The 12,931-nt window shown below is 48.0% G+C and overlaps 1 protein-coding gene and 1 long non-coding RNA gene across 4 annotated transcripts in view; one reads left to right on the top strand and one right to left on the bottom strand.

Moving 5' to 3' along the window:
- The window catches only part of LOC310835891, a 162,551-nt gene that overhangs the window by 35,057 nt on the left and 114,563 nt on the right, over positions 1-12,931 (bottom strand). The gene's annotated exons all lie outside the window — the stretch shown is intronic.
- ABCA7 (ATP binding cassette subfamily A member 7) overlaps positions 1-12,931 on the top strand; it is an 84,475-nt gene that overhangs the window by 29,334 nt on the left and 42,210 nt on the right. For all 3 annotated transcript variants that reach the window (XM_083720135.1, XM_083720133.1, XM_083720134.1), the window contains exons 15-22: positions 660-882; positions 2,811-3,032; positions 4,210-4,414; positions 5,767-5,886; positions 7,295-7,466; positions 9,308-9,439; positions 10,945-11,084; positions 11,794-11,931. In XM_083720135.1, coding sequence (XP_083576261.1) covers positions 660-882; positions 2,811-3,032; positions 4,210-4,414; positions 5,767-5,886; positions 7,295-7,466; positions 9,308-9,439; positions 10,945-11,084; positions 11,794-11,931 — 1,352 coding nt within the window. The remainder of the gene's footprint in view (positions 1-659; positions 883-2,810; positions 3,033-4,209; positions 4,415-5,766; positions 5,887-7,294; positions 7,467-9,307; positions 9,440-10,944; positions 11,085-11,793; positions 11,932-12,931) is intronic.

Genomic DNA, 12,931 nt, shown 5'->3' with positions numbered 1-12,931 from the left:
TGCCCATGGTATGGTATTTTCCACCTTCCCATTTTGACACTCCAGCACCCTCTCTGCGTAATGCAGCAATTCCAAAATAGACACGCTTTGACTCTCACAAGATTGAATGTCTTGGCCACGGCTGTACTTGAGGGACGATTCCAACAGATCCCACACGAAAAATGTCCCTGTGGAGACGGCAGTCCCGAATTGCTGGTGCATGCCCTTCTGGCTTGCCCTCTTTGTAAAGACTTGAGGAATAAGATTCTCACCCCTCTTTTATCGTCCATTCCGGGTCGCCCAGCTACTGCCACCGTGTCCTTTCTCTGGGCAGATCAAGATGAGCAGGTGACAGCAAAGGTGGCAAGGTTTTTCGCTGGGGCAATCAAAATAAGATCCACTATTTGACTATTGATTCCAAACCCTAAAATGTATTTTATACAATTGACTTTTTATTTCTATTCTTTGTATATCCTGTTGTTCTTTTATTGCTACGGCTGATGGCTGACGCAAATAAATTCATGTAAGCTGCAGCCAGGTCCCAGTGAGTTCCTGGGACGTCCACTGCAAAAACATTCATTCATTCAGCCTTTGGATAATAAGATCATTAAACGGCTCAGGACTGCTTCTGTCGCTCCACCGATTCATGCGGATTCCCCTCCTAACCTGCTTTTTGCCAGATTCCTGCGCGTCCTCAACCGCTCCCTGCCGCTGTTCATGACGTTGGCGTGGATCTACTCAGTCGCGATGATCATCAAGGGGGTGGTCCACGAGAAAGAAGCCCGTTTGAAGGAGACGATGAAGATCATGGGGCTCAGCAGTGGTACCCTGTGGTTCAGCTGGTTCCTGAGCAGTTTCATTCCTTTCCTGGCCAGCGCCGCTTTGCTGGTCCTCATCCTCAAGGTGAGCTTCCATCTGTGGGAATGTTCAGGGATGCAGGAGAGGATATACAGTGGTGCCTCGCAAGACGAAATTAATCCGTTCCGCGAGCCTCTTCGTCTTGCGGTTTTTTCGTCTTGCGAAGCACGGTTATTAGCGGCTTAGCGGCTTTAAGAAAAAGGAAACAAACTCGCAAGACGAAGCAAGCCCATAGGGAAATTCGTCTTGCAGAACGACTCAAAAAACGGAAAACTTTTTCGTCTTGCGCATTTTTCGTCTTGCGAGGTACCACTGTATCATCTGATTATATCCTTATCCAACTTGTGTTAACAAGTCCCCCAATTCCCACAGAGTAAAACATTCCCCTTTATTTTAAGTTTGCAATGGCAGCGTTTGCTCAGGCTCGCTTAAGCCTCTATAATAACTATCCTGGTAATTTCCCCTTATTCCCTCATAAAACAGAAGAGACGACACAGTCTTTTACAAAAGTGTAAAAAGAGTTTACTCACATTCTGTTCACAATCAGATCCCAGAAGGCAGACTTAAGCTTAATGAAGTAACATACATTTGGAGTCTATTTTATAGGAAGATAGTCCCTTTGTCCTCTCTTTGCTGGGAGCCAAGAGGGCATCTTTGGCTCAGTAGATGTTGTGTTTTTGATGTATGTAGTGAAAGAGAGAGAGATGGCTGCCCTGCCCTGTGCTTTTGTCATTACCTGCACAGGTGAGGCCACACCCACCTCTGGTTACATATAGAGGAAGTCTGTCCCAGCCCAGAAAGGAAGTTTACCTGCCGGCTGGACAAACATCCCTCCCCATGTCAAAACATGTACACTCTAGGAATGTTGTACTTGACTGCTTTTGTGTTTCACATCCCACACTACCCCCCACCCTGGCTCTTTGCTGCTCATCCGCCGGGGCATGCGCAGAGTGCCCCATTCGGGTTACAACTTTTCGACTTCAAACGACAACAACGTTCCGGTCAGAATTTGCAACAAGTGTTTCCCCCTATTTCCCCTAACATAATGTCACAATGTACGGTTGCATGAGTTTTGTTTAAACTAAAGCAAAAGGTCCGGAGGACTGTCATTTAAACAAAACTTGATACGTTCCCTAGTTCATCTTTGCTTTCTTAATCTTGCAAAAAAACCCACAACCCTCCCTTGCAGTCTTTCCCTTTAACTGACTAAACTTTGTTCTTTATAACACCTGTATTGAAGCTGCTAGGGGCGTGGGTGGCGCTGTGGGTTAAACCACTGAGCCTAGGACTTGCCGATCAGAAGGTCGGCGGTTCGAATCCCATTGAGCTCCCGTTGCTCGGTCCCAGCTCCTGCCCACCTAGCAGTTCGAAAGCATGTCAAAGTGCAAGTAGATCAATAGGTACCGCTCCGGCGGGAAGGTAGACGGCATTTCCGTGCGCTGCTCTGGTTCGCCAGAAGCGGCTTAGTCCTGCTGGCCACATGACCCGGAAGCTGTACGCCGGCTCCCTCGGCCAATAATGCGAGATGAGCGCCGCAACCCCAGAGTCGGCCACGACTGGACCTAATGGTCAGGGGTCCCTTTACCTGAAGCTGCTGCATGGAACTGTACTAAAAGCTGGTGGTCTTTTTAAATTAATAAAAATTGTGCTCTAATGGAAAAAAACAAACAACAACGAAAAGCGATTTCCTGTGTCGTAAAGTGAGGAGGTTTTGCTACTGACACGATTGCGGGGTGATTTCTGGGCGCCGGGATGGCGGCTGAGGTTTTCCATCGAGCCAGCTGAATCGCTGCAGTCCTCCTCGTCGTTAAATGGATTGTTTTATTTCCTAGAGTTGAGAGGGGCCCCCAGGGGTCATCCAGCCCAACCCCGCTGCCGTTTAGGAATCCCAGCTAAATCATCAGCATTCTAGCAAACGTTAGCCATTTTTGACAGGTTTTCCTTTCTGCTTTCTCTTTCCCCCTTCGTTCCAGGTGGGGGACATCCTTCCTTACAGTGACCCCGCCGTGGTCTTCCTCTTCCTGGCCACTTTTGCCGTGGCGACCATTTCCCAATGTTTCCTCATCAGCACCTTGTTCTCCAGAGCCAACCTGGCCTCGGCTTGCGGCGGAATCATCTACTTTTCGTTTTACCTGCCCTACGTCCTCTGCGTGGCTTGGCGAGAGCGGATCACCTTCCCGTTGCGGATCTTTGTGGTGAGACCATCTCTTCCCCATCCGCTCCACTCCCTCCAAAACCCCCCTCACTTTCCTTCGTTCCAAAACTACCCCTGTTGTTGTTTAGCCGTGTCCGCCTCTTTGTGACCCCCTGGACCAGAGCACGCCAGGCCCTCCTGTCTTCGGCCCTCCTGTCTTCCACTGCCTCCCGCAGTTTGGTCAAACTCATGCTGGTAGCTTCGAGAACACTGTCCCCCCATCTCATCCTCTGTCGTTCCCTTCTTGTGCCCTCCATCTTTCCCAACATCAGGGTCTTTTCCAGGGAGTCTTCTCTTCTCATGAGGTGGCCAAAGTCTTGGAGCCTCAGCTTCAGGATCTGTCCTTCCAGTGATCACTCAGGGCTGATTTCCTTCCAAATGGAGAGGTTTGGTCTTCTTGCAGTCCATGGGACTCTCAAGGGTCTCCTCCAGCACCAGAATTCAAAAGCATCCATTCTTTGGCGATCAGCCTTCTTTATGGTCCAGCTCTCACTTCCATACATCACTACTGAGAGAACCAGAGCTTTAACTATACGGCCCTTTGTTGGCAAGGTGATGTCTCTGCTTTTTAAGATGCCCTCTTGTTGTTTAAATGATGTGGCATCTCTCTATTTTTTAAAATTTCATTATCCTAAACAACGTTGCAGACAACCATATGTTCTAGCCTTGCTTTTCCGACATCCTAAAACCCAGCGTTAGACCCACCCCCTGGAAATTAACAGACATGTGTTAGTCAAATTACTGTATTTTAATATTTTGCTGGAAGCTGCCCATGTTGGCTGGGGAAACCCAGCCAGATGGGCAGGGTATAAAAAATAAATTACTACAGTGGTACCTTGGGTTAAGTACTTAATTCGTTCCGAAGGTCTGTACTTAAGCTGAAACTGTTCTTAACCTGAAGCACCACTTTAGCTAATGGGGCCTCCTGCTGCCACCACTGCGCAATTTCTGTTCTCATCCTGAAGCAAAGTTCTTAACCTGAAGCACTATTTCTGGGTTAGTGGAGTCTGTAACCTGAAGCGTATATAACCTGAAGCATATGTAACCCAAGGTACCACTGTATTATTATTATTGTTATTATTATGGTCATACATTCCAGTGGATCAGCGTGATTCGCACTGGGTACCAGTCCAGCTTTGTAAGCATCCTCTCCCCGCCCCATCTCTCCCTCTCTACAGAGCCTCTTGTCCCCTGTCGCCTTTGGTTTTGGCTGCGAATATTTCTCCCTCTACGAGGAGCAGGGCTTGGGCATCCAGTGGTACAACTTGAACTCGAGCCCTGTGGAAGGCGACCGGTACACCTTTGCCACGTCGGGCGGGCTGCTTCTCCTGGATGCCGTCCTCTACGGACTGGCCACCTGGTACATCGAAGGTGTATTCCCAGGTAAGCAGTGCACCTCCGTTCTCGCAAGGCAGCGAGAATTTCGACGCAGTCAGGGCTATACAGTGGTGTCCTGCAAGACGAATGCCTCGCAAGATGGAAAACCCGCTAGACGAAAGGGTTTTCCGTTTTGGAGGCACTTCGCTAAACGAATTTCCCTATGGGCTTGCTTCGCAAGACGAAAATGTATTGCGAGTTCCTGCGTTTTTTTCCCCTCCCCCTTTTTCTAATCTGCTAAGCTGCTTATCAGCTGATCCGCTAAGCCGCTAATCAGCTGATCTGCTAAGCCGCTAATAGCACTAATCCGCTAAGCCGCTAATGGGCTTGCTTCGCAAGACGAAAAAACCGCAAGACGAAGAGACTTGCAGAACGGATTCTATTCGTCTTGCGAGGCACCACTGTATCTGCGACCTCCGTGGTGTAGTTTTTGCAGGCCGATCACGTAGGGTTGCCATTTCTCCTCTTTCCCCAGGACACGTCCTCCTTTTCAGGATTTCTGTACAAATTTGAAAAGTATAAAGTGTAGCCTTATTAGACTTTACCAATGGTAGGGTGAGCGTTGCTCCCAGAACAGGGAGGAAGGAGTCAAATGACACCGAGGTTGATTCAGAGAAGGAGTTTATTCTGCTCTCCGGAGCATCAGAAAGGCACTTGCGTGGTCAGTCCACAGCAAGTTCAAAGAAATGAGAAAATTCATGCAGTATATATATCCTCCAGGGACCCTCTCCCCTCTTCCCCAAGGAATCCAGCCTTATACACGCAGGTTGACATCACAGATGTTCCTGCTCCGGTACTTTTAACCATAAAAGGGTGTTCCTCTTCCTGTACTCTTGACAATATAAGGGTATTCCTGTTCCGGCACTCTTATCTTGGGGTAAGAAGGTCACCAAATCTCCTGGCGCTGTTCCTGGACTAGGTCTGTGGGTCAGAGTGTGGTCAGGATGTAAGATAAGACCCAGAGGTGCCATCCCTGCTCCACTGGAACAGTCAAGGCCATAGATTGCCGTCACGGACAGATAAAGGAGAGCGCTTTGTTTATACAGCTGGGCTCCTGTTATGCATTTGCTCAACAGCTCAAGTTAATGCATTTTAGAAATCCTCCCTTGGAGAACGAAAAATTCAAACTGACTGCACAGAAACCCATTCCTTCAAAAGAAAGAAAAAAAGAAAGTTAAGAACACATTGCTACTAGCAATGGATCACGGCTTCTAAAGCCTACATATAGGAGGGGTATTTAGAAGGAGAGGCGATCTGTAGTTAAAAGCAGAAGTTGTGTCCTCTTTTTTCGCTCTTCAAAATATGGCAGCCCTGATTTTTGCCCCCATCCCAGTTTACTGTTCCTGCTTGTGTTCCAGGCCAATATGGGATCCCCAAGCCGTGGAATTTTCCATTCCAGAAGAGTTACTGGTTCGGAGAGGCCTTGGCTGATGGCTCCCCACGCCCCATACCTACAAATTCTCTCAACTCGGCCGAAGGTAAGGCCTGCAGGGCCTTTTTTGGCGTGGCCCCTTTGCCTATTTTCTCCTTTTGAGGGCAGCCTCCCCCCCCCCAGTCTGTGTGGCAACCATATCTCTCAATGCTTTGTTGGAGCTGAGAAAACAACGGAACAAAACTTGAAAGCCCTTTTAGCCTCTTGTCTTCATGGTCTCGGACGACAGGGAAGCAAAGGCTGTCTGGTCCATTGAATCGCAAAAACGCTGTGTCCTTTGAGACCAGTATCTATACTCTTAACATGCCACCCCAAACTTTCTTTTCCTGATTTATTGGGATTTATCAAGCGCTGTGGGTTAAACTCCAGGCCTAGGGTTTGCCGATCAGAAGGTCGGAGGTTCGAATCCCCGCAATGACGGGGTGAGCTCCCCTTGCTCGGTCCCTGCTCCTACCAACCTAGCAGTTCGAAAGCACGTCAAAAGTGCAAGTAGGTAAATAGGTACTGCTCTGGCGGGAAGGTAAACGGCGTTTCCGTGCGCTGCTCTGGTTCGCCAGAAGCGGCTTAGTCCTGCTGGCCACATGACCTGGAAGCTGTACGCTGGCTCCCTCGGCCAATAAAGCGAGATGAGCGCCGCAACCCCAGAGTCGGCCACGACTGGACCTAGTGGTCAGGGGTCCCTTTACCTTTATAAAGCGAAATACAAAACTCTTGGACTTGACGATCGGAAGGTCGGCGGTTCAAATCCCCCCCAACAGGGTGAGCTCCCGTTGCTCGTGCAAGTAGATAAATAGGTACCACTGTGGCTGGAAGGTAAATGGCGTTTCTATGCGCTCTGGTTTCCATCATGTGCCAGAAGCGGTTCAGTCCTGCTGGCCACATTACCCGGGAAGCTGTCTGCAGACAAATGCCAGCTCACTCACCCAGAAAGCGAGATGAGTGCCGCGACCCCATAGTCGTCTTTGACTGGACTTAACTGTCCAGGGGTCCTTTTCCTTTACCTTAGGGGAGCAGGTGGCGTTGTGGTCTAAACCACCAAGCCTCTTGGGCTTGCCGATCAGAAGGTCGGCGGTTTGAATCCCCGCGACGGGCTGAGCTCCCGTTGCTCTGTCCTAGCTCCTGCCAACCTAGTAGTTCGAAAGCACTCCGGCGCATGTAGATAAATAGGTACCCCTGTGGCGGGAAGATAGACAGTGTTTCTGTGCGCTCTGGTTTCCACCATGCACCAGAAGTGGTTCGGTACTGCCGGCCACATGACCCGGGAAGCTGTTTGCGGACAAACGCCGGCTCCCTTGGCCTGAAAGCGAGATAAGCGCCGCAACCCCAGAATCGGCCACGACTGGACCTAATGGTCAGGGGTCCCTTTAGCTGTGCTTTGAGGATGCGTCTGGTGAATGGAAAGGAACAGAACAAATGCACACAGCTTTCTGACCCGGCAGTTCGTTTCCCCGCAGTGATCGTAGAGGACCCTCCTGCTCACCTAAAGGTGGGGGTCTCGATCCGTAACCTGGTGAAGATCTATCGCAGCGGCGGGAAGATTGCCGTCAACGGACTGAGCCTCGACTTCTACGAGGGCCAAATCACATCCTTCCTGGGCCACAATGGGGCAGGGAAGACGACCACAATGTAAGTTGAGCCGGGAATATGTTGACCCAGAGGTTAGTTTTTGTGTATTTTCCAATGTTAAAAGGGACACGGGTGGCGCTGTGGGTTAAACCACAGAGCCTAGGACTTGCCAACCAGAAGGTCGGCGGTTCGAATCCCCGCAATGACGGGGTGAGCTCCCGTTGCTCAGTCCCTGCTCCTGCCAACCTAGCAGTTCGAAAGCACGTCAAAGTGCAAGTAGATAAATAGGTACCACTCTGGTAGGAAGGTAAACAGCGTTTCCGTGCGCTGCTCTGGTTCGCCAGAAGCGGCTTAGTCCTGCTGGCCACAAGACCCGGAAGCTGTACACCGGCTCCCTTGGCCAATAAAGCGAGATGAGCGCCGCAACCCCAGAGTCGGCCACGACTGGACCTAATGGTAAGGGGTCCCTTTACCTTTACTATTTTCCAATGTTGGAGAACTTTTAGCCCTCCAGATGTTGTCGAACGACATCTGTCGAGGAAGCACATTCCTGCTAGAAACAGTCTCTGCGTGAAGATGTTTGTTCTCCTCTCAATGTTTTCATTTATCTCATAATAATTATACACTGTTTTTTAATAAACAAACATACCCAACGCAGTTAACAAAAGATAAAGCAATAACTTGTTCCGCAAACATTTCATTTCTTTATTTCTTACATAAATTTTATTACATTTTCTGTTTTGCAATTTGGAATAGTCGTTATAACATCCTTAAAGTCTCATTGACTTCCCTTCTTCTGTTTATCATAAACCCCTGCATATTTTACAAAAACTAAACCAAACGACATTCCCTTATTGCATCCATCGAAACTTATTTATACTGTTGAATTTATCTTAATGTTTTCAAGAGGAACGTTTTATTTCTTTAGCCAAATCGTTTTTTTTATTGATACTCCAAATCGTAACGAATGAGCCGTAAATTAAAAAGAAATCTAACGCAATCTTTCCAAAAATCTGCTTCAGTTTCTGTTCCCCTTGTTGCTGTATAATTTTCCTGCTTATTTCTAATTCACATTCCGTACCCTATAATCAACCTTATATTGCAGTAATATAAAGGAAGCATTTTCAATTAAAAACGAAACATTTAGAAGATATAAATCGCTTTGAGACTTCCTAACCCGCCCCCTTACAATAGAGCGGCATATAAACGTTATGAAATAAATATGCAATAAATTCAGCAATATACTGAACCATCTAAGTAACTGCATGGCCTTTTCTAAACAGTGACGACTTCAGCAGGTGCACCTCTAACAATTCGTTTTCAAATGCACCCATTTCCTTGACCCATGGGTAGGCAAACTAAGGCCCGGGGGCCGGATCCGGCCCAATCACCTTCTAAATCTGGCCTGTGGATGGTCTGGGAATCAGCGTGTTTTTACATGAGTAGAACGTGTCCTTTTATTTAAAATGCATCTCTGGGTTATTTGTGGGGCCTGCCTGGTGTTTTTACATGAGTAGAATGTGTGCTTTTATTTAAAATATAAAATTTATTTAAAATGCATCTCTGGGTTATTTGTGGGGCATAGCAATTCGTTCATATACAGTGGTGCCTCGCAAGACGAATTAATCCGTTCCGCGAGTCTCTTCGTCTTGCAGTTTTTTCATCTTGCGAAGCACAGCTATTAGCGGCTTAGCAGTTTAGCGGCTTAGCGGCTATTAGCGGCTTAGAAAAATCTTTTTTCAAAATATAGTCCGGCCCCCCACAAGGTCTGAGGGACAGGGGAGCGGCCCCCTGCTGAAAAAGTTTGCTGACCTCTTAAGGATGACTTGTTGCACGACAGCTGGGAGCTAAGTTTGGGTGCCAAATCGCTCATTTTTCGCTGCCTCTTTGCGACACCCTAGGTCCATCCTGACCGGCTTGCTCCCCCCCAGTTCCGGAACGGCGTATGTGATGGGGAGGGACATCTGCTCTGACATGGACATCATCCGGAGAACGATGGGCGTCTGTCCACAACACAACGTCCTCTTCGACATGTAACTTGCTTATTTTCTTGTCTGTTTGTCTCTTCGGTTTCAGGTGACGTGGGATGGTTTGCAGCGTAGAAACACAAAAACGAACTCTCCCAGCGGCCCCCAGTTTAAAAGGATAGGGTGTTAATCTGCCTGGTTAGAGAAAAAACGTTTACACCTGGTGCCTAAAATTATTATTATTTTTTTCGTGTTTAAGAAAGTACTTTGAAGCAGCCTGTTGGCGTTGGATATAAAAATGGATATTATTAAAAGATAACGAGGTCCTGCCGTTAGAGGGTTGGGACAAAATATACGGCTGGCATGGTTACTTATTTTACGGCAAAAAAGAACAACACAAAAGATTTACAAATCACTTAGTAAGAAAGGCCCTTTTTGATGTGCCGGGAGAGGCAGAGCATCCCACAAAAGGAGCCACCATGGAAAAGGCCCTGTCCTCGTGTTTTCACCCTCTGGACCTCGCGCAGAGGAAGCTTACGAAGAAGGGCCTCAGATGATGATGATAATGATGATGATGATGATAATAATTTATTTATACCCCACCCATCTGGCTGGGTTTCCCCAGCCACTCTGGGCGGCTTCCAACAGAACACTTACAACACAATAACCTATTAAACATTAAAAGCTTCCTTAAACAGGGCTGCCTTCAGATGTCTTCTAAAAGTTTGGTAGTTATTTTTCTCTTTGACATCTGGTGGGAGGGCGTTTCACAGGGCGGGTGCCACCACCAAGAAGGCCCTCTGCCTGGTTCCCTGTAACTTGGCTTCTCGCAGTGAGAGAACCACCAGAAGGCCCTCAGGAGATGGACCCAGGTGTCCGGGCAGAACGATGGGGGTGGAGACGCTCCTTCAGGTCTACTGGACCTGATCTTAGGGTCCAGGTTGGTTCCTACGGAGAGGTCTTGAGGTCCTGAGCCATTTAAAGCTTTATCGGTCCAAACCAGCACTTGGAATTGGGCTCTGAAACTGATTCGTAGCTAGTGCAGGATCGGTGCAATAGGCTCAAGTTGTCTTGCCATCCCGTGAGCAACCTGGCCGCCGATTTCTGCACCAGCTGGTGTTTCAAAATCGTCTTTGACAAAAAATACAATACAATAACCTGTTAAACATTAAAAGCTTCCCTAAACAGGGCTGCCTTTAGATGTCTTCTAAAAGTTTGGTAGTTATTTTTCTCTTTGACATCTGGTGGGAAGGCGTTCCACAGGGCAGGCGCCACCACCGAGAAGGCCCTCTGCCTGGTTCCCTGTAACCTCACTTCTCACAGGGTCAGCCCTACGTGGAACGCATTGCAATAATCCAACACAATGCTGTTTATCCTGGCAAATAGACAGCATACAGAGAACCTGAAAGACATTTCTTTCGTAAGCCCTTATGTGCAGATCTCTTTTCAAGAGCTGTGGTTTGATCTGATGGCGTTTTCGTCGCAAAGTATTAAGCATCCTTGTGGTCTTGACGTCTTCTCTCTCTCTCTCTTTACCACAACCTTCCCAAAAAACTCGCCGCCCCCTCCAGCCTGACCGTGGAAGAGCATATCTGGTTTTACGGCCGCCTCAAAGGCCTCTCCGGAGAGCAAGTCCGGGAGGAGATGGAACAGATCATTCAGGATGTGGGTCTGCCCCACAAGAGGCGAGATCAGACCAAGAACCTGTCAGGTGAGTTTGGCGGTCATAGGATATGGGGGATAAAAAAGGGACGTCCTATTCCATCCCCTACAACGTTTCTCCCCTGAAAATAGGGACGTCCTGTTCCATCCCCTCCAACGTTTCTCCCCTGAAAATAGGGACGTCCTATTCCATCTCCTCCAACGTTTCTCCCCTGAAAATAGGGACGTCCTATTCCATCCCCTCCAACGTTTCTACCCTGAAAATAGGGACGTCCTATTCCATCCCCTCCAACGTTTCTCCCCTGAAAATAGGGACGTCCTATTCCACCCCCTCCAACGTTTCTCCCCTGAAAAGAGGGACGTCCTATTCCATCCCCTCCAACGTTTCTCCCCTGAAAATAGGGACATCCTATTCCATCCCCTCCAACGTTTCTCCCCTGAAAATAGGAACGTCCAATTCCATCCCCTCCAACGTTTCTCCCCTGAAAATAGGAACGTCCTATTCCATCCCCTCCAACGTTTCTCCCCTGAAAATAGGGACGTCCAATTCCATCCCCTCCAACGTTTCTCCCCTGAAAATAGGGACGTCCTATTCCATCCCCTCCAACGTTTCTCCCCTGAAAATAGGAACGTCCTATTCCATCCCCTCCAACATTTCTCCCCCGAAAATCGGGACGTCCTATTCCATCCCCTCCAACGTTTCTCCCATGAAAATAGGGACGTCCTATTCCATCCCCTCCAACATTTTATCTTTCCAGGAGGCATGCAACGCAAACTGTCTGTGGCCATCGCTTTCGTTGGGGGGTCAAAGGTGGTGATTTTGGACGAGCCGACGGCCGGCGTCGACCCCTATTCTCGCCGTGGCATCTGGGACCTCTTGCTGAAATACCGTACAGGTCTGAGTTGTGGGGTTTTCATTTGGAGGGTGGGGGGCGGTTTTCTATGTGCATTTTGACACACAGGATCAAGCCCCCTCCCCGATTAATTTTACGCAGGTATTCTTAAGAATCTGCCCTGGAAGAACTTTTATTTCGGTTCTGAGACTCTGTAGAGCCTTGGGGGAAGCCACTCTTAAGATCGCAGAATTAAAGAATGGTGGCGATGGAGGGACCCCCAGGGGTCATTCAGTCCAACCCCCTGGAATGCAGGAATGTCAACTGAAGCATCCATGACAGATGGCCTTCAAATCTCTGCTTAAAAATCTCCCAGGAAGGAGAGTCCATGGCCTCCGGAGGGAGACCGTTCGACTGTCCAAACAGCTCTTCCTGATGTTTACAATAAAGGATGAACCGAAAAGATTATTGTAGCAAAAACTAATTAAAAGCCCCGGCAATCGATTGAAAACACACCAGCATTTAATCAATCCGTAGATTTATATTGTTTACAGCCAATGGCCATCACAAAACAATATAAGCAATGAAGCATACAACTACAGAACGAAAATTATGAAAGCAGAAGAAAGTATGAGATGATCACACACACCCCCGACCTCAGAACATGGGAAGATACTGCCAGTTTTAAAAAATAATTTGGCATAATATTAAGGACTGTTTGATTATTGAATAATATGTATACAGTGGTACCTCGGGTTAAGTACTTAATTCGTTCCGGAGGTCCGTACTTAACCTGAAACTGTTCTTAACCTGAAGCACCACTTTAGCTAATGGGGCTTCTGTGCGATTTCTGTTCTCATCCTGTAACAAAGTTCTTAACCTGAAGCACTATTTATGGGTTAGCGGAGTGTCTAACCTGAAGCGTATGTAACCTGAAGCATATGTAACCCGAGGTACCACTGTAATTTGGAATGTTTAATATGGTTTGATTGGAAAATTTAATACATAGTACAGTGGACGCTCGGGTTGCAAACGTGATCCGTGCCGGAGGCACATTTGCAAC

The sequence above is a fragment of the Podarcis gaigeae genome, assembly GCF_964106915.1.
Source record: "Podarcis gaigeae genome assembly, chromosome: 18".
Classification (NCBI taxonomy): Eukaryota; Metazoa; Chordata; class Lepidosauria; order Squamata; family Lacertidae; genus Podarcis; species Podarcis gaigeae.
This window is presented reverse-complemented; position numbering and strand designations above follow the sequence as displayed.